At 48.4% G+C, this 26,481-nt stretch overlaps 1 protein-coding gene across 1 annotated transcript; it reads right to left on the reverse strand.

The window, feature by feature from the left end:
- Nucleotides 1–18,584: 18,584 nt before the first annotated feature.
- Gclc (glutamate--cysteine ligase) lies at nt 18,585–22,114 on the reverse strand. Its single transcript, XM_077632415.1, has one exon. The coding sequence runs from the start codon at nt 22,049–22,051 to the stop codon at nt 20,111–20,113; it is 1,941 nt and encodes a 646-aa protein (XP_077488541.1). The 5' UTR covers nt 22,052–22,114; the 3' UTR covers nt 18,585–20,110.
- Between the last annotated feature and the right edge of the window lie 4,367 nt (nt 22,115–26,481).

The raw sequence follows: 26,481 nt of genomic DNA on the forward strand, positions 1-26,481 counted from the left end.
GGTATACGTGCTCTCGTGACAAACCAATCCCGGCGCCTCCGATTCCAGGCTGTCTCCACGTCTGACGCTGGTTTTTCCCTGAGGCCCCCCTCGGTGTATACACACTCGGAGTTGACAGAGGGCGCCTGCGTCAGTCGGTGAACGCGGGCGTATCTATGTGGCAGCCCTCGCCGTCCCTCCCCACAAGCTAAAACATATTTCCCGGGAAGTCAATGTCGAGGCCTACCCACCACCCTGTCTCAACGCTCCCCGGCCTCTCTGCAGCCTAGCTGGTGCGCTCTCATATCCCCCACTCCGACATCAGCCTCCGGCAGAGGAAGACGAGGAGGCAAGAGAGAGAGAGGGGGGGGGGGAGAGCCTGGAGAGACAGCGTGCTCCGGGAACTGTCTTGCGCGATCCGTGACGCGCTGCTTCGCGCAGGGCGTATGATGAATGGCTGCCACATGAGCGGGCGTCTTCTGGTCCGGCTCCAGAGCTGCACAAGCGGGGCAGATCATGTATCGCGGATATGTGCTGCCTCTGCTTCGGACCCCCTCTGCCCCCGCTTCTTCGGTTCGCGTGGCGGGAGCCCCGGTTTGCCTGCCCCTGTCCTGTCTGTCCCCTGGAAGTACGACACGCAACTGCGTATGTATGACGCGAATTCTGTGCGCGACAGGAGCGCAAACCCTGCGCCCCTCCCTTCCTTGCTTGCTTTGTGTCTGGCTCGTTTAGGGCTCGTCTTGGCTGAGGACGTTGCTTGCGGGCACGGAAACCCCGTTGCTGAGAGGTCGGAATTCCTCGCTCGCGCCCAGCTGGATTCCGGGGATTCGACAGCGGACTATACGCACTGCAGGCGAGCGTCGTTGAAGGCAGGCGCCGTCGCCGGAACTGCGGTGTTGGCGCGACAAATCGCAAACGTCGTCATTTCGACAACGAAGCGAGAAGCGTGCATCCTTTTCTCGCAGACAGCGTCCTCACAGCAGACGAAGTGTTGCGTAAAGGGCTGTAGAAAGTCAGGCACGTATCTGAGAATTTTTACATTGCGACCGACTGTAAGCCTGACGAATGTGTTACGAAACGCGTCACACGCAGGAAAAGGCGCCTGCATTCGACGGGCGTATCATCCTCGTCATCATCATCATCATCATCATCATCATCATTTATTTTCCTTTAAGGTCCCCTAAGAAGGTATTACGTAAGTGGGGAGCAAAACAACAAAAGTACAATTTGTTACCGTACGCCCAACCAAGAAGTACAAATTATAGAGCATTCGTTCGTGACATAACGAGGGGCATACAAAGGAGAATAAAAAAAGTCAGATTAATCAAGAAAGATAGGGCAGAAAAAAAAGGGGAAAGGACAGACAGCGAAAGAAAGCAAATTTCACCTACCCGTGCTGTGTTTTACGCGAGCAGCAGCAGCAAGCGAGCACATGCTAGCAGACTTCACTTTCGTATCGATGAGCGTTCTCAATAGGCTTCCATTTATATGGGCGTTTTACCATCGATGTGGGTATCTGTAAGCGACCCTTTCTTGGCAGAATTTATTCCGCGAAATGTGCTTGTGCACCAGGGTATGGAACCGGGTTCTCAGTTGAAACCAAGGTTATACCACTGCCACGAAAACAGCCTCGGGTTCGAATGTGATTAGAATTTGCGCAGAGGGGCCTATTTTAAGCAAACATGTATACTGCTTTTCAAATACCTCGTTAATTCGCGGCAGTGAAAAAAAAAAAAAACGCTACTTGAAAAGGATTCGGCACCAGTTGCTTATACATGTCATGTACATGTGCAGAAGATTCACACAAGTTCAACGCTTTATATACGTGGCCTACTACACCCCGAAGCGAAGCGCGTTGTCCAAGGTGATCCGGCCACCTTATCGCATGCGGGGAGAAAACAAAATCTAGCACCCTGTAAGCGAGGCATAGGACACGAAAACTTCTGCTCCGTGTATACGCGCAGGCGTGATCGCGCGGCCTGTAACGCGGGCTGTGCCGGAGGAAAGCCGCCGCGCACACACACGTGCAGACGCACATGCCTCCAAGCACGTTTCACGGTTCGCTCGTTCCCCGATCGAGCGATTACACCACCGCGCTTCAGCAACGGTGGCGTGCCTGCATTCGAAATCCGTGGTGCTGAGTTCCGCGCCTGCATTTTCTATCTGCGGCTCGCTCGCGAGGAACTTCACCCCCACCCGCACCACCAACTGCTTCCTCCCTTAGCCAGTGAAAAGCCAAGGAACAGAATCTGATGCAGGAAATGTCACCCAAGTGAGGAGCGTCGTTTTCAGGAGAGCGGAGTGGAAGTACCCCTTTTCGCACATCTGCCTGATTCGGGCAGACGCTCAAAATTTTCACGGCACAGTCCGTCAGGGGTTAGTCTTGGAGTGAGTGGGCGGATGGGGAGGGGGTTGGGTGATGGGGTAGTTGGGGGCGAGAAGGGGTCTCATTTCAACCATGTAATTTATTTATTTACTTATTTTTTTATTGGTATCTCAAAGGCCCCATTACGGGGTATTACATGAGGGGCGGGCATGTAATACGGCAATAAGGGTTACAGGACTTCATCCAAAACCTGAGGTTCAGCATGGTTTTAAAGTGCAGCTCTTCGTCGTCCGTTCCTGGCTTCCGGGTCGTAGTCGTAGGCGTTGTTGGCGTAGTCGGCGTAAAACAGCAAAGCAAAGCGCCACCTGGAAGGTGGGCACCACGGGAAGAAACCGGAGGGTGGCAAGCAGCGTAACACGCCACCTACCAGCTATTAAGGGCTGTGCTCAAATTTCGCATTACCGGCCATCGTGATCGTCTGTCAGTATTTGCTGGGTAAAATTTCTCGTTTTTTAAGATATGCCTTAAATATAGGGGTAAAGGATTCGCAGAGGGAGTTCCAGCACCCCACCCTTAATTCCAGTATGGTGAGAAAAATAGGTGGACGAAGAAACAGGTACAGAAAACAGGATAGGGGTTTAGGCTTAGGACTGGAAAGAAACGATAATTTTTATGAACTCACGAACTGGATATAACGGCACTGGTGCGCTTTTGTATACGGTTCTGTAAAGAGAGTGGCGTGCTTCGGTGCGGTGAGCTTTTGTCCGACGTCATGAAATAAGGCGGTGATTCGTACGGGATTCGTCCAGATCGTCACCTGTCATAACTGTATTTCTTCTCCCCTTCCCCTTCTCTAGTGCCGAGTAGCGGGCCTTGACGATGATCCCTCAGGTCGGCCTTTCTCTCTAAAGAAACATATCTCTTTCTACCTTCAGCTTCTCTGCGCAACTATCCCTCGCTCTGTCCACCTCTGGATTTCTCAGGGCACCGACTTAAGGGACTACTGCCCCCTGTTTCCCTCATCTCTGACCGCCTTCTAATCCGCCCAGTTATGACCACGTCTGTCTAGTTCATTGCATATTAGACGTTGTTGGCATACCGGAGACGTATACCGGTTTACCGGACCCCTCTTGCGCACGCGCAGTGGCTCCCTCTCACCCCAACAATGCAACTGCGCATGCGCAAGAGGGGTCCGGTAAACCGGTATACGTCTACGGTATGCTAAAAACGCCTATTGTTTCCTGTCAGCGACGACGTACGGCTCGACCATCTGCGAGTGCTTTCAAACTCCCCCTTTCACCGAGAGCGCGCGCAGTTCTTGGTAAAGATGGAGTCGGAGGCAATAGGGGGGGGGGGGGGGGGGGGTGCAGAAACAGCATAACCAACCACTTCTGGCCACAAAAGCGCTGGCAGAACGCGGTCGTTCGTTACGCGATCGTTCTAAAAAAGAAGGCGCCGCCTATTCCATTTTCCCTCGCGCACCGGCTGTGCGGGTCCCGGAGGTCCAGGACTGGGGGCCCACAGCCGCCGCCATTAGCGAGAAAGAGAACGCCGCTCAAATCTGGCCGCCGCTCCCTTCCACGCAGCTAACGCACTCTCTCCCACCAGCGTCGGGTGAGGGCTTGAACGGGCCCTTCCCGCCTTACATTAGGGTGGTGATGACGACGATGGAGGCAACGAGAAAAAGGGGGGAGTAGGGGGCGGTAGTGTCGGCGGCGCTCCTCTTGACACCCGACACCCCCGCGGCCGCCGACACTCGCGGTCCGAGCCCCCTCCGCACTTAGCGAAGCCCGACCCCGGCTCCCTTCTCCAGCGCCTCCTGCACGCCGTTGGATGCAGGGGCCCAGCATCGGGAGACGCCAGCGCTTTCTGCCCCGGGAAGAAGGATATACATCATGGGGTGCGCGTCAAAGCACTGTCCGTCCGCCCAGCTGCGCTCCCTGGTGTGCTGTTTGGCTTGCGGGCCCGTCACCCGAGCAGATTGCGTTCCCCGGGACGTCCTCTCAAGCAGGCAGACGCCCAGAGCGTAGACACGTTCGCGTGCGCGAATACTTGGCGCGTTGCGCGGCTGTCCGTTGAAGGCCGACGCACAACAGCGCGCACCCGAACTATATGAGTCTACCAAGTCGACCTGCAACGAACGAAGTGAGCACACGAGGTCACATGCATGCAGGGCACGGCGCGAATCTATGCTCGCTTATCGGTGAGGTATTTTCCGTTGAACAGCCGATATTCAATGCGATTGGAGTATCGGGCGAAATACACGCATTAATCGGACACAATGTTATCTCCGCTTTTACGAGAAGCGTGCAGGAGCTTGTTCGGGCAGGTCGGCTTCGCAAGAGGCTGAAGGTGCATCATTATTAGATGGCGGTCTGTCTCTCTAATGTCTGGTATTTTTTGTTTCTGTTTACATCACCAGTATCTTAGAGCTCACCAAACGACTTTTAGGCCCACAAAGTATACAATTGCAGGCCGAAGATGCGTGCTTTTGTCGGTTTCAGAGCTGGACTTGGTGAGGCGAATTAAGATTCGCTGCGAATAAAATGAGATGCGCCGAAGACTCAGAAACGTGCGGAATAAAAAACTAAACGTAGTCTTCAGCTTTCTCCCTTCGTAGAAAGGAGAAAAGTGATGAATAGCGCTGAGGGAAATCCGATCGCCGCCGGATGCGCCACCCGACCGGAGGGGGTGCACTGTGGAAAAGCGTGCGCGATGGGAAGCCTACACCCCGCAATCTAATTCATGGCTATGTTGACGTTTAAAAAAAAACGAAATCTTAAGAAATTTTGTTGTCCTCTCCCCGTGCGAAATTCAACTTACCCTCGCTCTATGTCGACAACAAACATTCTACCCTCCTCCTGTCGTGCCTCCGCCCGTCGCAGTGGCAAGTCAAACGAGGGAGTGATTTTTGTAAAGCATTTTACTAAGTACTGGTCGGTAAGCAAAAAAAAAAAAACAGCGACAAAGTAATAGTCGGGAAAAGAAATCTGAGAACAGCTAGGGCGCTTATAATATGCCCGGAAGAACGAACGTTGCTACGCTGTATTTTCTCCTCGTCGCACGCGTATCACTCCATTGGAACTTTCACATTTGTTACCGCTACATGCTGTCACTGCCATTACAATAGGTGACACCTCGAGCCTGCAAACTGTCAAAGCACTTGACACACAATGACGGCTTGTAACAGACTCGCGCCCGTCACTTCATGTACGATATCCATGTCTGTCACCGTGCTGACGTATACGAACATAAACGCATATGAAAAAAAAAAAGATATTCAGCACTCGTGTAGATTCCGCTCCAGTTCACTGCCTGTACTCGATGTTTCTTATTGACCGGTCAGCAATCCGCAAAGTACCGTTATTACATTTGCATAAAGCGGCAGCAATGATCCAATGCTATACGTGCTGTATCCTTAAATTAGTTTAATGATTACCCTCCTTTGAAGACATTCTGAGCGGGCTCAGTGCAGCCGCCTGCTGAGCGCCTATCTGTTACCAGGAAGAGCACAACATGAAAACACTTTTCGCTCTTGTCTGCGGTAAAGCACCACTCGCAGGACATTCACAGAACACGCCACTGCAGTAAGAAGAGTGTACCGTGTTTACGGCTGATAAGGGCTCAACAACTCCGTGTCCCACACAGGAACTATGTGATCAAGGTGTATACGGGCTAGTACTGATAGTTTAACCCACAATGCTGCATGTCTTCCTTCAGAGTCTGTTGTTTCGATCTGCAGCCTGTATTACTTTAATGTTAAACACAGTGCATTACTATATAGCGTTACGTTTACCATCTCATCTCGTTTTACGGATGAGCAACAATCAATAGGAGGACAGTTCGGTCAGCTATAGTCGGATACACGTCAAGTCTGCAGTGAAGCTCCGCCCACATTCAGGACCGGCGTACAGAATTCCTCCACGACAAAAAAGTAGTCCATTGTTAAAAGTTTTCTTGCTATATAAACAAAAAACTGATCACAAGAAAAAAATTGTAAGCTATAGAATTTGGACATCTGGCTTGTTTAATATAGTCAAACATTAAAAAGTTGAGTTCGGTTATTATTGCGATTGGTCAGCGGAGGAATATAAGGACGCCTCGGGCCGTGGTGCAGTAATACTTGTTGGGGGGGGGGGGGGGGGGGGGGGGCTAGTTGGTGCATGTTTTCAGAGAAGGGTTGTGGCGCCTGTTCTGTCCCGTCTCGCTTGCTGTGTTGTCTTTTTCGCGCTACAACCCTTTTCCGTGGTGCAGTGTTAGCAACTACATTTTTTTTAAGTTGCATCCTATTGCATCAGTTCTCGGGGTATGTAGAAGAAAAGAAGGCTGTCAGCATGCAGCGCTATCCACCGTTGGTCTAGTGCGCGCGCGACGTGCTAGCGGGATAAAGACGCATCCTCACGCCCAGACACTCAGTCACGCCTCCGAAACACGTCACCGCCGAAGGGTAGCGCTAGATTCCACACGTCAAGACGACCGAAGCCTGCACATACCACACAGCCATCGTCGCGGCTGTTTCGCACGGCATCGAAACGATTCGACGCGGTCGTTCCCGCGCTTTCGTTCCAATCGCGCGCACACACAGACACGTACAAAGGCCTGAGGGCGAGAAAAGAAGCACGCGTGCGGCCGCCTTCCTTCCTTCTTAACGCGCGCAAAGCAGCGAAGACGCGAAGGTTGACACGTTGGCACAAACCTGCCAACACGGCGGGAGAAAAGCTGCCGTCTTTCTAGCCCGGGGCGCCCCCTATTGTGGTCGATCCGCGCGCCCGTCGATGCGTATCAATCTGAGCGGGAACAGTGCGGGACCCTTGCGCACACAAGTAGGTGGCGGTACAATCGCGCGCCCCCATAGCGAACGGTGGCGGCGCCCTTTCAAGTCTCCTTCCCTGGCGGACCGTGCGCGGAAGCTTACGCAGTTAGTTCCCTCCGGAATGACCGCACGCGGGGTGGTGGAGGAATTTTCCGAGTCAAAACACCTTCGAGAAATCGCCAATGGTGACGCGCACGGTTGAGCGGGCGTGCAAGGAAATTTATAGACTGCTTTTTGCTGTCCCCCCAAAGCAACCAGGGGAGCGGGAGGTTTCGAAGCCCCGTCGCAGGTTGTCTCTGTGGGTACCCGGTGAGGAGGAGGAGGGTGGTGGAAGGCTTTCTCTCTTTTTACATCTTGCAAGAGGGGACTCTTGTTGCCTTCTTTTTCCGCGTGCTTCAGGGACTTTAGAAGAAGCTTTCCGCTTCTCCAGCGATTGCGGACAGAGCCAGGCAGGCAGAAGGGGATCACGGGGGTCTGCCCCGAAGATCAGTCCTGGAAGCTTGGAAGCGGCGTCGTGGTCCACCTTTTATGCGAGAGGAGGCCCCGCTCCTCAGTGGGGGGTTGGCGACGTCGCCCGCAGCTGTGTCGCGCGGCCGCCGGGACAGGCCGTCGCAATGCGAGGGACTCCCCGAGCCCCGCTGGCACCTTGCGGCGTAATGGAACGACCAGGGCACTAATTCCCAGAAAGCTGTGCCTCCTCTTCACTGAGTCCGATAAGAGGAAAAGGAAGCAAAGAAAAAGCTGCCCCCCCCCCCCCCCCCCCCTTAGTGCCATAAGTCTCGCCTCTCTAACGACTCTGCCGCCTGTAATGTTTCCTTCCTCCAACAAGTGGAGCTTGAAAAGTCATCACTCCTTCTCCCGCTCGTTTCGTCCGACACGGGAGCGCTCTGTGTGAATATATGGTGGCGCCAGGATAGCCTTCCTCAATAAACATTGTGTACAGCTGGAACGCGGGCTTCGTGGAGGCGAGTTGGCAAGGTCATCAGTTCTGGTAACCAGGGCGCCAAAGCGAAATGCGCTTCTCCTTCCTATTTTCATTTCTATGCAGGGCAAAACAGTACACATAAGGTTCAGCAGCTGTGAAGCTGTAAATGAACAGTTCATAACGGTTCACGCTATGTGTCGACATACAACAAAGTGGGGGCGGCAGAAGCACAGACTTTAATCTTGACGAGGACCTCGGCAATGAAAAGAAAAATGCGAAATTTATTTCCACCTGCAAATAGAAACAACGAAACGCAGCACGTTCCACGGCGCACTCCAGGGCTTGATAACTACAGCATTGCGAGACGTTCGCCAGCCGGCTTGACCAAAGGAAACGTTAAAGTCTCAGTTCGGAGAGGGCTGTCCATCAGCTAACCTCTGCGGCAGCACTGGCAGGCACATCAGACCTACTCACGATAGTCTTAAGAGGTCTAGTAGTTAGTTACTTCCGATCTGGACTGTTTGCGTGGCGTCCACCCGACGTTGTGGCTATATTCGCACGAAGTGAGCTAAATAAAAAAAATGGCTAGCGGTTTAGCATTGCTATGCACGAAATATTCTGCGAAAGCACAGCTTTTTGCAGGTGGACACCGCCGCCACGTACCTGGAAGCGCAATTGAGGTGTCCACTGTTGTTGTTGTTACCCTCATACAATGGCCCATGCCCATCACCTAGAGAGCCAGTTATGCGCGTCTTCAACTTTTTCATCGCCAGTGCCAATTAACCCAATGTACGCTGGCGGCCTATGCTCCAGTGCCGGATTTCTGCAGAAATGTTGTGAACGCCAAGGCGCACTGCTCCAACGCCGTGGTCATGCCACAGCGTTGTCACTACGCCACATAGCTCAAAGCGCGAATATTAGTTTGACAGGAGTATTCCTTGATGACGACGACGTTGTGCAATGCACAGCGCGAGGGTGTGTTGCAGTTTAACATGAGGCGAATTCACCGGTGTTGCTGTTCCCACATGCTTTTCCTTTTTATTAACTGCGTTCAGGTGAATAGCCACCCGATTCTTGGCCGATCACCCAGTGTGGGTATGTGCCATCTTTTGTTAGGCTAACAACAACATGAGGCGTGATCGGCTGCGGCGATAGCTTAGTGCTCTTAGTTCGTGCCGCCGCGGGTTCGAACACCAGTCACGACAGTATTTATTATATTTATTTGTTTACAGTGCGCCCAAGGCCATGCTTCACACAAACCGGTGAGGTGTTTTGACCTCGTGAAGTAGCGCTTTGACACTAAAACGTGAGAAATCCGTGCACGAAATTCTGGGGGTACGCGGAAATAACGCGCATGTGAAGACAGAGGGTATCGTCTGTGCAATAAAATGGGTTGCGAGTGGCGCGTCGTCCCGTCGTACTGATTCGCGTTCTGTACCGTTTTGGCGCCGTTCAAATTAGGTTGAGTGTATACGACTTGTTGATTGAAGTTGTGCACTTGCTATTGGCGAGTCTGGTGGCGCGGGCTTGGTTTACGTTTTTATCGCAAGTTGAGCATGTTAGTAATGTTAGTAAAATGTTATTCGAACGTTTATTTGTCGCGCTTCCGAAATAAAGGACATTAAAAACAATATACTAATGTATGACAAAAAAAACGTAACATTGTTAAAACGACCTTCTCTTTTCTGAACATGCATTAGCGATCCTTTCTGAGTTGTCTGATACAAATATATGACTTCTTTCTGATGACTGCGTTTTGCATGACGAATTTATGGTCTTTTCGATGTGTCTCTACTAGAACGCGGCCGTGATAGCATCTGTAACTGGTATAATATCTTGGTAACGAAACTATAGATGTCGGTAAGTGCAATTGAGCGAAAGAAGACCGGATGGATCGGCAACGCAACATGTACACGTGCCCACTTAATGGATGCCCGCTGACTACAGCTGTACGCACGGACACGAGCACCTTGACGCTCACATAACAAATGATCTCCCCTGAAATAGACACATCGATTACATCTCTAATGACGTTAGCTGCACGCTTTGTTTTCTTCGCCGCAACTTTCCTGGCGCGTCCGCATCATCAGACAGAATAATACACGAGACTCGATCGTGCGCTCTAAGGCTGAGCAAGCGTCATTAACACAGAACTCCCTTAATAACTCGCTCGTTCTGTTTCCTTTACCCTACCTACTCCCGTTATGCAGGAGTTTCGCTTATCGAATGCTATACGTAATGTTTTTCTCATATCTTTATTCTTGACGTTCTATATCACGATTATCCATTTTCCCCCACTGTTTTATAGAAGCTATCAGAGTGACAATTACATAAAGTCCCCTCCTTGTATGATGTCTTGGACCCTTAATGCTTCAGTAAATTAAATGAATCACTACATCATGTCCTCTACACCTCACCTAGAATCAGCCATTGTCTGAAAGTTGAGTATAGAGGTGTCGGGTCAAGACTGATACCAAAATTTTTCGCGCCAAAGACAGCTCAAGATTCGAATCCCATTCCTGCCATGGAATTCCTCCCCAAAGGCCTTTCAGGATTATGCTGGCCAGCGTCACCTCCCACTACTCCAGCTCCAGCGCCGCGTTGGGCGGCTTTAAGTGGTCGAGTTTTGCTGTGCATGTCCATGCATCTGCGTATGACGTTGGGTGAATGCGGTGTCAGGGCTCTTTGATATTAAAAGACGAAGGTCTGATGTGGCCAAATTTTGGGTGATTATGGATTGCCGTGCCACACACGGTGAACGATGTAAACAATGTCCAAGGTTAAAACCTCGACTACTGGTCCGGAGTACCTGGGTTCGAACCCGACCGCGGCGGCTGCGTTTTTATGGAGGAAAAACGCTAAGGCGCCCGTGTGCTGTGCGATGTCAGTGCACGTTAAAGATCCCCAGGTGGTCGAAATTATTCCAGAGCCCTCCACAACGGCACCTCCTTCTTCCTTTCTTCTTTCACTCCCTTCCTTATCCCTTCCCTTACGGCGCGGTTCAGGTGTCCAACGATATATGAGACAGATACTGCGCCATTTCCTTTCCCCCAAAACCAATTATTATTATTATTATTATTATTATTATTATTATTATTATTATTATTATTATTATTAGATTGTTAATAAACTCAAAACTGCTTGCGAACGAAGTCAATGAAACCGCTGCATTAACAAAAATCCATAGACATAACAGTCCGACAGATAAACTAAGAGATAAAAGAAGCAAAAAGAAAAATCTCTTCAGAAAACAATGACGCCATATATGGCAACAGCTTTTATCTGCAGCTTCCACATGGTGCAGCATCCGTAAGCACCCGGAAAGTGGATACAAAAAGCAAGTTACTTTTTGAAACGGAGTTTGGAACTGGTAAGATTGACGAGCTCTGTCGACAACGATATACTCCGTTCGATGTGCAGGAAGTCCTTCGTTCAACCTGCTAAAGTCACTCATGAAACTGAAAATTTATCTCTCACTGTTACGCAACCGTCGCTATAAACTCTGAAGCAGTCTGGATTAGTACCAGTTCGCGCAAAAAAACAAAAAAACTGCAGTTTTAGGACACCAGTTTAGAATAGGAATTGTTTCCTGTAGAAAAGATTCTTTGTTGGAAAAAGAAAACGCCGTCGTCGTATGTTGTGGCCGAGAACTCCCCCCCCCCCCCCCCCCGGGAAGTGGGCTCCTATAGGTGATGGAGGGGAGGGATTCACAGGTAGAGCAGCAGCTGCATTTCTCTCACTGCTGCAGACGAAGATTTGTGCCGCAGTGCTCTTTTTACTTTTCTTCATGGCGTCGATTGCGTTCAGTTAGCGACCTTGCTTTCTGCTCACCGGAACGGAGGATAGGGAAGTGGGCTCCTATCGGTGGTGGAGGGGAGGGATTCACAGGTAGAGCAGCAGCTGCATTTCTCTCACTGCTGCAGACGAAGATTTGTGCCGCAGTGCTCTTTTTACTTTTCTTCATGGCGTCGATTGCGTTCAGTTAGCGACCTTGCATTCTGCTCACCGGAACGGAGGATAGGGAAGTGGGCTCCTATCGGTGGTGGAGGGGAGGGATTCACAGGTACAGCAGCAGCTGCATTTCTCTCACTGCTGCAGACGAAGATTTGTGCCGCAGTGCTCTTTTTACTTTTCTTCATGGCGTCGATTGCGTTCAGTTAGCGACCTTGCATTCTGCTCACCGGAACGGAGGATAGGGAAGTGGGCTCCTATCGGTGGTGGAGGGGATGGATTCACAGGTACAGCAGCAGCTGCATTTCTCTCACTGCTGCAGACGAAGATTTGTGCCGCAGTGCTCTTTTTACCTTTCTTCATGGCGTCGATTGCGTTCAGTTAGCGACCTTGCATTCTGCTCACCGGAACGGAGGATAGGGAAGTGGGCTCCTATCGGTGGTGGAGGGGAGGGATTCACAGGTACAGCAGCAGCTGCATTTCTCTCACTGCTGCAGACGAAGATTTGTGCCGCAGTGCTCTTTTTACTTTTCTTCATGGCGTCGATTGCGTTCAGTTAGCGACCTTGCATTCTGCTCACCGGAACGGAGGATAGGGAAGTGGGCTCCTATCGGTGGTGGAGGGGAGGGATTCACAGGTAGAGCAGCAGCTGCATTTCTCTCGCTGCTGCAGACGAAGATTTGTGCCGCAGTGCTCTTTTTACTTTTCTTCATGGCGTCGATTGCGTTCAGTTAATAATAATAATAATTGGTTTTTTTGGGGAAAGGAAATGGCGCAGTATCTGTCTCATATATCTTTGGACACCTGAACCGCGCCGTAAGGGAAGGGATAAAGGAGGGAGTGAAAGAAGAAAGGAAGAATAGGTGCCGTAGTGGAGGGCTCCGGAATAATTTCGACCACCTGGGGGTCTTTAACGTGCACTGACATCGCACAGCACACGGGCGCCTTAGCGTTTTTCCTCCATAAAAACGCAGCCGCCGCGGTCGGTGCTGCAGACGAAGATTTGTGCCGCAGTGCTCTTTTTACTTTTCTTCATGGCGTCGATTGCGTTCAGTTAGCGACCTTGCATTCTGCTCACCGGAACGGAGGATAGGGAAGTGGGCTCCTATCGGTGGTGGAGGGGATGGATTCACAGGTACAGCAGCAGCTGCATTTCTCTCACTGCTGCAGACGAAGATTTGTGCCGCAGTGCTCTTTTTACCTTTCTTCATGGCGTCGATTGCGTTCAGTTAGCGACCTTGCATTCTGCTCACCGGAACGGAGGATAGGGAAGTGGGCTCCTATCGGTGGTGGAGGGGAGGGATTCACAGGTACAGCAGCAGCTGCATTTCTCTCACTGCTGCAGACGAAGATTTGTGCCGCAGTGCTCTTTTTACTTTTCTTCATGGCGTCGATTGCGTTCAGTTAGCGACCTTGCATTCTGCTCACCGGAACGGAGGATAGGGAAGTGGGCTCCTATCGGTGGTGGAGGGGAGGGATTCACAGGTACAGCAGCAGCTGCATTTCTCTCACTGCTGCAGACGAAGATTTGTGCCGCAGTGCTCTTTTTACTTTTCTTCATGGCGTCGATTGCGTTCAGTTAGAGACCTTGCATTCTGCCAAGTACGATTCCATGTCACCGGAACGGATTCGCGGTGCTACTGGTACAGGGAACAAACATTGTCGCAACGCCCGTAGCAACAGTACGTGCATGTCGGGCACAGAACAGCGTAATTACACTCGGGACATTTGGGTGGCACTGCTGATTCAGAATGCAGTCACGCGTGAATGCTGTCAGCTGCTCGGCAGAAACTTATGAAGGTCTCTGCGCTGGCACATTTAGCGCTCGGCGCAGCACGATTTCAGCGAACGTTGCAATCATTTTTCATAGTCCAAACACCCTTTCACGCGTCCGGTGTAGCAGCCGCCTATATATAGTTTTTTTTTGCACAGCGGAACGACAGCTGTTCCAGGGCTGAGCAGCGCTCAAGTAAGGGTGAGATTCGAAGGGAGATAAAAACTATCGTGAGAAAGTAAATGACTAAAAATAAATTGTCTTAACAAGTTGGAGACAACAAGACGTCCATTTCGTTAGAAGGGCAAGAGCTTTTCGATAGAGATACTCTAGTATCACTTGTAATCTTGTCCACCGCCTTTGTGGACAAAGCCCGTGGCTCAGTATATGTTTTTTAAGTGTGAACTAATTCGCAAACACTGACAAGAAAAAAAAATTCGCAGTTTATCATTGCTCAGCACAAAATATTCTGCGAAAGCACAGTTTCTTGCAGGTGGACACCACCGCCACGTACCCGAAAGTGCGACTGAGATGTCCACTGACTGACCCAAGGAGCCAGTTCAGCGCGCCTTCAACTTTTTCATCGTCCGTGCCAATTTACCCAATGCGTGCCGGTGGCCTATATGCTCCAGCGCAGCGCTTGTGCGGCGATGGCGTCAACGCATGCAGCGCATATTCCTCTGCCACTATCGCCACATAGCTCAAAGCGCGAATATTAGTTTAAAAGTAGAATTAGTTGATGAAGGCAGCGATGTTTAATGCACAGCGCGAGAGTTTGTTGCATAACACGAGACGTGTTCGGCTCTGGTGATAGCCTACTGTACTCTCGCGCAGTGGCCAGCGAAGCTGATCGGTTCGTGCCGCCGCGGGTTCGAATCCCGGTCGTGGATATTTACTTTATTTTCATTTATTCATTTCACTCGGCAAACCCACAAATTAAATACCGCAAGGTCTCCTCAAACCCACAAAAATCGCAAGATCTTGCTCGGGGTTTACCCATCAGAAAAATGCCTTCGCACCAACTGGGTTCACAAGGTGCAAAGTTGCACTTCCACCCGAGACTCAAATGCCCTTCATGACACAGGGCGTAGCGTGGTGGCTGCATGTTTAATGGATGTTTCCAGGATTTTTAATTCGAATTTAGAGCACTATTCCAGTGGGTAAACCCGAGCAAGGTCTTTCGATGTTTGTTGGTTGGTGCGAACTGAAAGAAACAGAAATAAATCAACTGAATATGCGCGACTGGCATTTGAACCCACGGCGGCGCGAACAGATCAGCTTCAATGTCCGTCACGAGGAAGAAATTCGATAATAAATTATTTAGCAGTCATCGGAGAACACCACGTGGTAATCTATGTATAATGATGATAATAATGCCTTATGCGTCGGTACAAATAAGAAGACATGCACCCAAAAAATAGGTGTCTATACTCCTTTGAATGGAGCGAGTCCGAAACTGTAATCTTTAATTTGTATGCCTATACCCTCTTGAATGAGCACGAAGGACCAGCCAACAGGCATACTGCATGAACGCAGAAACAGTAATTAGGTTTAAACGGGGAAATCCACAGTTTGCCTTCAAGGTGTAAGTCGCTCATATTGCAGTGATTCATGGAATAGGTGGCGTTTGCTGGTCTCCATTATATATGCCTGCTGCACTCGAATTCAGGCCCTGCTTGTTATTTTTTCCAGCTTCTAATGAATGCGTGACCTCCATGGAGAAAATAAAAACAATAGCAACTTCGTTCATTTTCTATTAGGCCAACTACTGCAAGGTGGCACCATAAGTCAGCCAATCGTCAAAACTTACATACAGTACATGGTCTATACATGTTTAAAACTAACAATTTGGGTTCTTGCATACTATCTATAGGTGTGCACTATACAGCATTTTCTTTTTCAATACCACCAAAGTAGCACAAAATGCCTAACCAAATTCCATGCACCAGGTGTAGTCTATATACAGGGTGCAAACAATCTAGTAAAAAATATATTTCTTTGTTGCCTAAAGTTGAGGCCGGCAGACTGGAAATTACAGTACTTCCAGCTACACCTTCACATATGAAGACCATAAAATCTGCATGCATTCATTGTCTCCATGTGCAAAGCATATTCAATCGAGGGGGAACTGTGCTCTCAAACTTCGTGGTAATAATTTATGGCATGCCATTCACATAGAATGGAAGTGTGCAAACTGAAAACAATTGCCAGTCAAGGCAGTCAATCATCTAAAGGTTCTCTAACCCATTGTCATCAGAGTCTTAAACATACGCATAATTTTAGATGGCTCGTACTGTAATAAGTGCAAAATGCTTGCACGCTCCTATTTATTAACCAAGTTACTGAGCATGTTCTCAGAGAAGTGCGCCAGTACCTCGTACCACAGATAGTCTTTCCTTGACCATAAGAAGTAATGCAAAATGAGTTTGTGGTGCTGAGCCCCTTTCGAGCGCAAAAATTTCGATTCCCATACTGGCTTGACTAGGTCATGAATTTGCAGGTACAGAAACGCAACAAAATACCCCGAGGAAGCTGCAGCGCAGGCAGGATGTGAAGTGTATATTTGTAAAACAAAGACAATGTTGAAAATTTAGATAGATGATGCAACTAGCAGTGTGCATTCCTGCATAGAGATAACAGTTATGAATAGGAAGATGATTGAACTAGTAAAAGAGAGGTCCCAAACATACATTTTTCAGCATCGCTGTCACCTTGCAATAGATGCAAGCAAACACGGCAGCAAAAGGCGGAGAGGCTGAACAGGAAAGGTGAAGATGAATGGGTTGGAACACCAATATGTGCAACATCAACATCGTTATCTTAGACAAGTGCGCTACAATGCAGTACCTTGAATAAGGTGTAGACATGTTACACTATTGAACCTCGTAATATTTAAGAAACAAGTACGTCTAATAAAACCTAGTAATACACTCCGAGGGGCTAGCTAGTGAATGGTTTCGGAAAAAGACGATGTGCCATTTGTAAAATGTGCAGGGGGTGTAACATCAGATTCCGCTGACGTGTGAAAAATCTTACATTGGCCAAACGGGTCAATGTATTAATTGTCGTGGTCGCCTTGCTGACCATAATCACGAGCTAAAGAACGGCACAGGTACTCTCTTACCACATCATTGTAAAGCCTGTGGGGACAAAGAAGAGAAAAAATGCAAGGCAAACCTGAAGGAAACAAAAATCCAAAGCCAGGACAAAGATACTACAGGCCATTAACTTATAGAGGCGTTCCACATCAACAACGGCAGAAGTGATTGTGCAAGCCCACCCTCGCTTACAATTTGCAAAAAAGAAAGTGTCTTTCTAGATACGAGTTGAGACATGTTTTTTTCTATAGCCATTTATCTTTTTGTTTCTGCTCATGCGCATGTGTGGGCCCTGTTCTCTGCTCTTGCCTATATATTCACTCGCTTCCTAAGTGAATAAACAGTTGCAAGTTGCACATGTTTTGTCTGTCTTCCTCCTGTGTTGTCTATTTTACACATTGTCTTTTTTTTTTTTAGAAAATGTCTAATGAACTCAAATTTTGAGTATTTGAACCTGGAAGGGAGCAAAAATATGTTTAAATTATGCAGAGTTGAAATTAAGAGAAGCCTAACAAGGGCTGACCATAGTACAGCAGTACAAGTGATGTTGACAGGGCCAATGTGGCAGTTTGAATAGGCCAGAAGTCTGAAATTTGCAAGTTTGGATTAAGGACATCGTACTTCGACAGGCTCTCTGATGAAGTGGAGAAACGAGTGTAATTTTCTGGCTTAGGAATAAGTGGGGTTGGAGTCAACTAGTAGACATAGATAATGATATTGGAAGTAGCAAACGGCACATATATAATGGCAACATTGTCTTGGACGCATGCTGAAAGGAACATGCGGGCAATTATTTCATTCAGTAGCAATAGTACAGAGCTGATGATGGCAATGCTATGCGTAAGTCAGGCCATCATAAATAAAAATGCTTTGAAAACTATCCAACTTCACTACACCAAGTAACTGCTGTATTATGTGCATGCCAAGTTACTTAAGCATGCAATGTTGTGCAACCATTAGACTTCTTTTCCATAAATACGCATGCGACTGCAGCCGTCTTACCAACCGGAACCAAATCTTCAACAGCATTCTAAGAAATTTCGCAATTACAGCGAGAGTGCAACATAAAAAGCACTTCTCATTCAAGGCTACTGCTAACATTGTGTAACACAGTTCAGTTTAATTCAAGGATTTACTCTAGATGCACGCCATATCCTAAAGTATTATGTCCGACGAGTTCAGGGACGATTGTAAGGGGGGGGGGGAACAGTTGCCTGCACCCCCATACAAGAAATTTTGGATAGAGAAACCATGCTGAGCCATTATCGGTGAAAAAAGTAAAGACATGGCTGAAATGGGACTGCCCCTCTGCCAACGCCCCGCAAAGAGTGACCCTGGACGAGTTGCACTATAGTCGGATACAACTCAAGAACGAAGTGACGAATGCCCCTCAAAGGAGGCCCTCCAACCAAAGGCGTGAACCAAATGTCAAAATGTTGTGCTTAATCCTCCTGCATTCCCTAGGGTGACACCATGGGGCTTTCAGGTGCAAGAGGATTAACCACAAGTTTAAGTGAAGCAGCGGGTCAGGACAACTGGTCGATACCATCGGCTGGAGGGCCTCCTTTGAGGGGCATTCGCTGCTTCATTCTTGAGTTGCATTTGACTAGTCATAAACCACAAAAAAGTGGTCAATGACATGTTCTGAACAAACCACAGGCTTTGGTGGACAAAATCACAATAAGCATGTGGCTAACTAAGGTAAATAAATGCAAGACCACAGTTATAACCATTTATTAACAAGAAATGGCCTCTTTAAAAAAGGAGACACCGACTACTGAAGGCCATTTGACAATACCGAATTGACCACAAGCAGAGTACAACAGGCAACATATTCTCACAACAAAGTGGTGTACTTGGGCAAGGATGAGAAATGCTTCAACAAGCAATAAACCTATAAAAACATCTAACACATACACTTGGTGGAACGTGAACAAGAATATTTGTGCGCACTTGGAACTACGCAGTTGGATGCCATTAAATTAGAAGCGTATTTGGGCGTCCGTTTCAAATGAGGCTGAATATACTGCTACAGCAGCATATTCATCAACACATGACGTTTATAAACATACACTACATGCAAATCTGTGAATGCATACATAGACTTAAGTGTAAGAGCAATGCAATTCTAAGAAAGTGCCAGCAAGGGAGGCTATCGCAGGATGTCAACTAATAGAATAGGTGTGCAGTAACCTAATATACAAAACTAGACTGCTGTGAGCCGAGCTTTTATTGTGCTAAGTTGAAGTTTATCGTCAGTGAGCCAATACATGTTCTCACAACAAAGTGGTGTACTTGGGCAAGGATGAGAAATGCTTCAACAAGCAATAAACCTATAAAAACATCTAACACATACACTTGGTGGAACGTGAACAAGAATATTTGTGCGCACTTGGAACTACGCAGTTGGATGCCATTAAATTAGAAGCGTATTTGGGCGTCCGTTTCAAATGAGGCTGAATATACTGCTACAGCAGCATATTCATCACCACATGACGTTTATAAACATACACTACAAGCAAATCTGTGAATGCATACATAGACTTAAGTGTAAGAGCAATGCAATTCTAAGAAAGTGCCAGCAAGGGAGGCTATCGCAGGATGTCAACTAATAGAATAGGTGTGCAGTAACCTAATATACAAAACTAGACTGCTGTGAGCCGAGCTTTTATTGTGCTAAGTTGAAGTTTATCGTCAGTGAGCCAATACTCTGTGCTTCTAGGTGTGCTACGTAATGCTGAAATCACAAAAATGGCAACCAGCTAGGCATGACGCACATTTGAGGGACTAGATCTACAGCACCCAAAAACTAGCCACCAGATTATGTACCACTGTCAACAAGAGAGCAAAGCGATATACAAGCATTTCATTCCCTGAAAACTAGGTTCATGCATTCAGCAACAAACTGCCGAATACCTGAAAAGTGCGACTAGCTATATGTAAGACTGTTAAAGTAACCTACCCAAAGCTATACCCTTAAAGGCAGCTCGGCGTGTCGGGAAATATTAGTGTTTCCAACACGAGCTTCGATATCTTGAATAACTGTGTACACATCTGCACTCCTGATATACAGAAATAAAGCACAAGTTTGCATTCACAGGAAAGATATAAAAATAAATTATCTCCCATAGACTAATACTAACTGCCAACAAGCAATTGGCCCTGCAAATAAACATTTGTGTGCAGTCACACAGCACTCCCAGGTTGTTGGAGCTAGCATACTGCTTCAGTTGTATTATGCAGATCAAGGACCCCCTGAAGGTGCTGCAGTTGCGTTGAGGATGGCAGATGGAATGTTAGCTCTTGTTTTGCTTCTGGATGTTCCAAACAGTTCAGGGCACCCAACTGCACCCTGCTGAATCTTTGACATCTGCTGAAGGAGGTCGTAGTTGATACGTTCACTGACAACCGAGTCTTGCTTGTAGTCTGGATGATTGGTAATGAACTTTCGCATCCATGATGCCGTCGTCAGCAGGTCTCCTGAAGCCCTCTTTTGAATTAAGTTGAGATACTGCTGGATGGTACATTGAGTGTCCACGTCTACATCCATACTTGAGACAAACATACGGATGAGTGGAATGAGACCAGGGAATTCACCAGTCTTACCATTGATGATCTCATTGATGCTCATCTGCGTGAGGTAGTGGTGGTGGTCAGATCCTGGGCTCAAGCTTGCGCTCAGGATTGGAGGGCTCATGCAGGTGAGGATGTCGCTGCGGAACCAGAACTTCTGGGTTCGAGCAGCATCACGTTTTTGGGCAGCCTCCATGTTCTCGTCAACCTTTGAGATCGGAATAAGAAAATTAAGCTTGTACGAGAGTATCACACGGGTTAGGAGTACAACAAAGACCACATAGGCAGCATTCTCAAACTCAGTCATCTGCAACTCAGTTGGTCGGAACTCAACACGCCATCCAATGCTGCTTTTCGGTGGCGGCGGCTTAAAACGCATGGAGTGCCAATTTGTGGACTGCAGATTCTCAAAATGATCGCTATCCTCTTCGTCATTCTGGTGCACTTTCTCGCTGAACACACTGATGGGATCCCTGATGAAGAGATGTGCCACATGCTGAGCCAGGAGAGGGTCGATGTCCGCTGACCGCAGCCTGTTGTAGATATCCTGGTCATAGACAACTTTCACGTCGTTGTACTTTTCCCCCATTTCAGATATGTAGCACTCTATGGTGGAGTAACGGGACTTGCGGATGACAAACTTGTTCTCTCGCAGCGGCTTCAAACCCAGCTCTTCATCTGTTCTGTCGTCAACTGAGCCGACGATCACGTTCCAACGGCAGTCTCTCTCAGTAAGATAGCCCCGAAAGGCCGGCGAAGCTGCGCTGAGGGCGAGCATGATAGGACACACGGGGGCGAGCTGGTCGTACAGGATACGCGCTTCGCTGATGTTGCAAGCCTGGAATGTAACCTGGAGGCAGCAGCTGCCCATGCCGAAGCCCATGGCGTCCATGTAAACGTGATCAGGCAACGCTGCCTTGGCAGCCTCCCCGTCGTCACCGAGTTTCGTAAAGTCCTCGACGAACGGGCTGGGAGTATTTTTGTCCTTGAAAATGGGCACATTGATCACAACCTTCTTACCCCGACGTTCGCGAATGTTCCGCACAAGGGTGTTGAAGCGCGGGTGGCCCGCGAACGTAGCCTCGTCCGGGAAGAACAACGAGCGATTGGTGCCGTCTTTCGGCCGAGGCTGGTGCAAGGGGCTCGTGAAACCGGGGCACCCTAGGCGCGGGAATGTTGTTAGGCACAAAAGCTCCTCGTCTTGTTTCAAGAGCTCGGCCACTTCGGCACGGCGGATTTTCATGTTCGCCTCGACGATGTTGAAGTGGGAAATGAGGCTGCCGTAAGGCTGACCTGGCGTGCCTTCGATCATGTAGGCGCCGTACTCGGGTCGCCACAGCGACTTGACATTTTCGGGATCGCGGCGCTCTTTCTCCTGAAGTAATGGCAAAATTTCGTTCGCTCTCAGTCTCACCTGTGCGGTTTTCTTGGCGTGATCGAAGTGCACAAGCATGTATTCCACTTCGTCGCCCCATTTCAGGCAGTCGTTTTCACGGTCTTTCAGCCGCCGGTAAAGATTGATGAACTGCGTCACTGCATGCTCGCGTACGTGATCGGCAATTTTCTTCGTCTCCGGCCAGGAAAGCGGCGATCCTTCGCTCAAGAGTCCCATTCTCTCACACTTGTATGAACACGCTCAGCTGCCGCCTCCCGTCCCAGCTTTGCACTAATCAGCTGAAGCGCATGCGCAACCAAGCAACAGCTCGCAGCACCACGAACGGCAAACTGGCGCTTTCGGTTTCGGTTTCGTTTTCAGTGCGCAGTTTCTTGCCGAGGCTGGTGTAGCAGTTTTTTAGGCTGTCAGTCTTTTTTTTTTTCTTTTTCTGTGTTGGAGGCAGAACTGCTGTAGAAACTCCTTTCTTACTGCTGTAAGTGTTTTCTTTTTTCGCTCTTGGCTCTTGGGTGTCAGGGAAAGGTCTTGAAGAGCTTATGCAACCCAATTCCTGTTATCGGCGCTGCCCCTACAGAATCAGATACCGACCAGCCAACTTCCGCTAAGCGTCACAGCTACATTTTCTTGTGTAAATATTTTTCGGTCGAACCATTGATTTCTATGTTGCGGATGCGCTGATATGAATGATAGCGCATAATGCGGTCAGCGGTGATTACTTCGCTTTGTCATTGTGACGTGTCCGAGAGGTTAGCGCTGACGCTGTTGCTAGATACTGGCGGGGACAGATTTACAGAAACATCGCCGGCAATTGCTCCGCTTTTGCGACGTTTTGGAGAAATGTTAGAGACCGGGGCCATTCATTGTCTCGATCGTGATTGCGCTGTCATCGGATATAGCTGAAGCCCGCAATGAAGCTACTATACGTAACCGTCGCATACTTTTCGATCGCGGCAAAAACATTGTCCATCATCAAAAATAGCGCGAAGGGCAGACAGAAGACGGACAGGACGACGCAGACAAGCTTTAACTCGCAACTGCAGGTTAAATGCGGAATACACGCAGTTTTTAACATATTACACCTTGAAAAACACAAAGCAAGCCCGCTTCCCTCGAAAGCCGCATTCAAGGGTGCAGCAAGTACTGTAGCACGTGTCACCGACTCGCCCGACTTTCGGGATTGCTTAACCTAAAGAAATAGTGTGTTGTTGTATCTTTTCTTCTTGCCTAAAGAAATTGATAATCACAAGACGAAATTATAAGCGCGAAAATTTGCATGCCTCTGACTCGTTCAACAGAGCGAAACATTAAAACATTGATTTCGTTGACTGCAGCGATTGGTTAGCGAAGTAATGCTGCACCCTGTGGACAAACAGCGATGTGCGCGCATGCATAAGCCGCTACCTTCTCTCCTCAAGAAGAGAGCACTGTGTAAATTCTGGCACTCGTTCGCAGACAGACTGACACGCGATTTTGCAGACCCACACGCGATTTTGCGATTTTGAGTAGTACGCAAGGCTGAAAAAGCTTTCATCGTGTACAGAACAAGGTTGCCTTCAAATGCTTCAACACAGTGGCTGTTCATCGTGGCCAATAACATTGTTTCTTTTAAACGGGAGAAGATTTTCAACGCCCACTTAGAAGCTCAGCTGCTCCTGCAATGTGTTGAACTAAGAAATGTGGGATGCTGCAGGAGCAGTGTTTACAGTACTTATATGCTTGGCATCTGAATAGTAATTTAAAAGTAAATCATTACTTGTAGGAAGTAATCATGATGTGGACGTCCTCGGAAAGGCGCGTTGTAGCGGCCACATAATGGTAAGCTCTCGAATTAGCTTAGGCTTGAAAAGGGAACTGAAGAAGCTCGTGAAAAGGAAGTCCATTAACGAGTTAGCGGTAAGAGAGAAAATAGAGGAATTCAGAATATCGCTGCACAACAGATATTCCGCTTTAACTGAGGAAGACGATCTTAATGTTCATACAGTGAACGATAATCGGACAGCTATCATTACGGAGTCCGCCGTAGAAGCAGGCGGTAGAACGGTTCGACAGGATACAGGAAAGCTATCTCAGGAGGCGAAAAATCTGATTAAGAAATGCCAAAGCATGAAAGTGTCTAGCCCTACAGACAGAATAAAACTGGCAGAGCTTTCAAAGTTAATAAATAAGCGCAAGGTAGTTGACATAAGAAAGTTTAACATGGAGAAATTCGAGCATGCTTTAAAAAACGGAGGTTGCCTAAAAGCAGTGAAGAGAAAACTAGGCATCGCTATAAACCAGATGAATGCGCTAAGAGACAAAGATGGAAATGTAATTATGTTTGGAAATGTCAAGAGGGAAATGTCAGAATATTTGCCTACCTTCCAATGTAAAATCGTATGAAATTAAACTAACCCTACACACTCCTCCATTTTAATCCGCCCACTAATCTCTACAAATCCGCATTAACCCGCGCTAATCTACATTAATCTCCAACAAATCCACCTTACTCCACCCAGAAATTCCTCCTAATCCACCTTAGTCCAGTTTCTGGGGTGGGCCTACTTCCGAAGTTTGCACGATCCTTCAGAATATTTAGGGGAGGGTCTACTTAAAGATTCTATCGCATTTCTTTTAAGAATGTGGTTAAGAAGATCCCATTAATTGAAATTGCTTTTCAAAAGAAATTTTTCGATAATGTTCTGGAGGGTTGAGGGAGCTTAGGGTAGGAGTGGGTGGGTGGGTGTTTTCTGCATGGGCTTCTGATGGGTGGAGGCCTCTGGAGGGTGGAAGTGGGTGGTACCGGTGCGGCTTAACACGCCGTTCCCGCCGTTTCGGGGGAATGCTGCTCTTATTGCCAACGCAAGAAAATAAACATACGCGAACAATGACGAAAGCCATCGAGAAAAGCTACTTCGCCCGTAATGTAAACAAGTCCATTTGGCATGCGCAGTCGCTGCCGTGGATCCCGGGAGGACCACTGCTAGCCGTTTTGCACATCAGGATGTCAGTTCTGGCCGGTCGGTTTACACTTGAAACAAAATTAAGAGACGAGCGCAAAATAGACGTGGTCAAAGAAACACAAAACAGAGCAGCCGTTGTATTCAGCGCCCGTCCTTTCTTCAGTGTTCCTCATGCCATTTGTCCGCATTTGCTGCACAGCCATTTGCATACGACCGGGTTAGGATGCAAAAGGGTAACGAGAAAAATTGCAAAGGCAAAGAGGCAGGCGGTGAAGATGCCAGTGCTTTGCTCTGTTTGGCTCCGAATGTAGTCTGGAAGGTGGTTGGTATACAGCGCACTAAACCAGAAAACAGAGGAGGTGCAGTGCGGGAGGCGGATGGTGCTGGAAGAACTACAGATGTCCATTCTATGACTCGGAAGCAAAGCGCAGAGGTGTTCCTGTTACTGCTTTATGCGCGCACAGCGATTTGAGTATTAAGATAGGAGTTCGTTGACGCGACCGAAGAAATGTTGCTGAAAGATGCTGAACTTAGCAAACAAACTTAGTCATTTTTTGTGGATTGTGCGCATGGTGTCTGAGACCTGTGTAAATGAACTTGCGGGCCTTTAATGTGTTATATTATTTTTTTCCTTTCACAGTGTTATTTACATGTGGAAGGTTTTCAGGTGTTTATGAGGTTATCGTCGTTATTGTAAAGACAGTGGTAGTAGCAGTAGCAGGTAGTAGTAGTAGTAGTAGTAGTAGCAGTATACTATAGTATAGTATAGTAGTAGCAATGTGTCCGTCATCACGGAAAAAGTTATGACGCAGGGGGAGGGCGGGTGAGCGGTCACCTTTTGACCAATTAAAATGAAGCAGCGTCGTATTCACCTTCCACCCTACAAGATGTGCGCTCTGTTGTCGCATGGTTCATGTCTTGTCTGTGTGCCTGTGAACGGTTTCTCATGGCGGGAATGGAGAGCAGGCAGCTATACATAACACACGACGGTGTCGTACGTGTGCCTCTCGCGTATTTCTTGTCCAGTTTTTTTTTTTTTTTTTGCACTGCAGACATCCGGGAGTGATAAGTGCGTTGTGACGTTTTGGAGCGATTTTGTCGCTCGGCAGGTGCGCGTGCGTAGATGAGGAGCGTAGGAAGGTTTAGGCTCTGGCTATGACAGAGCCGGACAGCTATGGGCATGCAAATACCAAGACGGGACATAAGAGAGACGAGAAACGTAGCAGCAAAATAATCCAAATAATTTCACGAAGATAACGAATGGTGGCTCCAGCTACAGAATTAATTGGAGAGATATGGTAGGGGACTCTGCACTGCAGCGGGTGTAGGCTTCAGATGACTCAAGGCTGTGTGGTTCATCGGGCTTTGCACATGCGGCCGAATCGCGGGATGCTTAAGAAACAATTCCAGCCACGCTATACCGGGCACTGCACCACATGAACGAATCTTAGTCCAACCCAACAGCACTTTTGTCCTGCGCACTCTACAGGTGCTATCCGCTCCCAGAATTTTGATATCAAAGCCACGCAGAAACACATCACGTAGTTCCATGCTTGCACGAGTAGCAGATCCATGCACAATGTGCGGGCTCTTATAATATGTATTTCTTCGCTCTAGGCAGCGCTGGCGCAAGGTCGTTTTCGTATAGCCGGCAAATCCTCTCCGGACCACGTCGAACCGCTTCTTTTGTTCCTGGGTCGTATAAGATGC

This window comes from Amblyomma americanum, chromosome 7 (assembly GCF_052857255.1).
Source record: "Amblyomma americanum isolate KBUSLIRL-KWMA chromosome 7, ASM5285725v1, whole genome shotgun sequence".
Classification (NCBI taxonomy): Eukaryota; Metazoa; Arthropoda; class Arachnida; order Ixodida; family Ixodidae; genus Amblyomma; species Amblyomma americanum.

Excerpts from the sequence above, each read along its gene's own strand:
- Gclc (XM_077632415.1), bottom strand. The coding sequence starts at position 22,051 with ATGGGACTCTTGAGCGAAGGATCGCCGCTTTCCTGGCCGGAGACGAAG.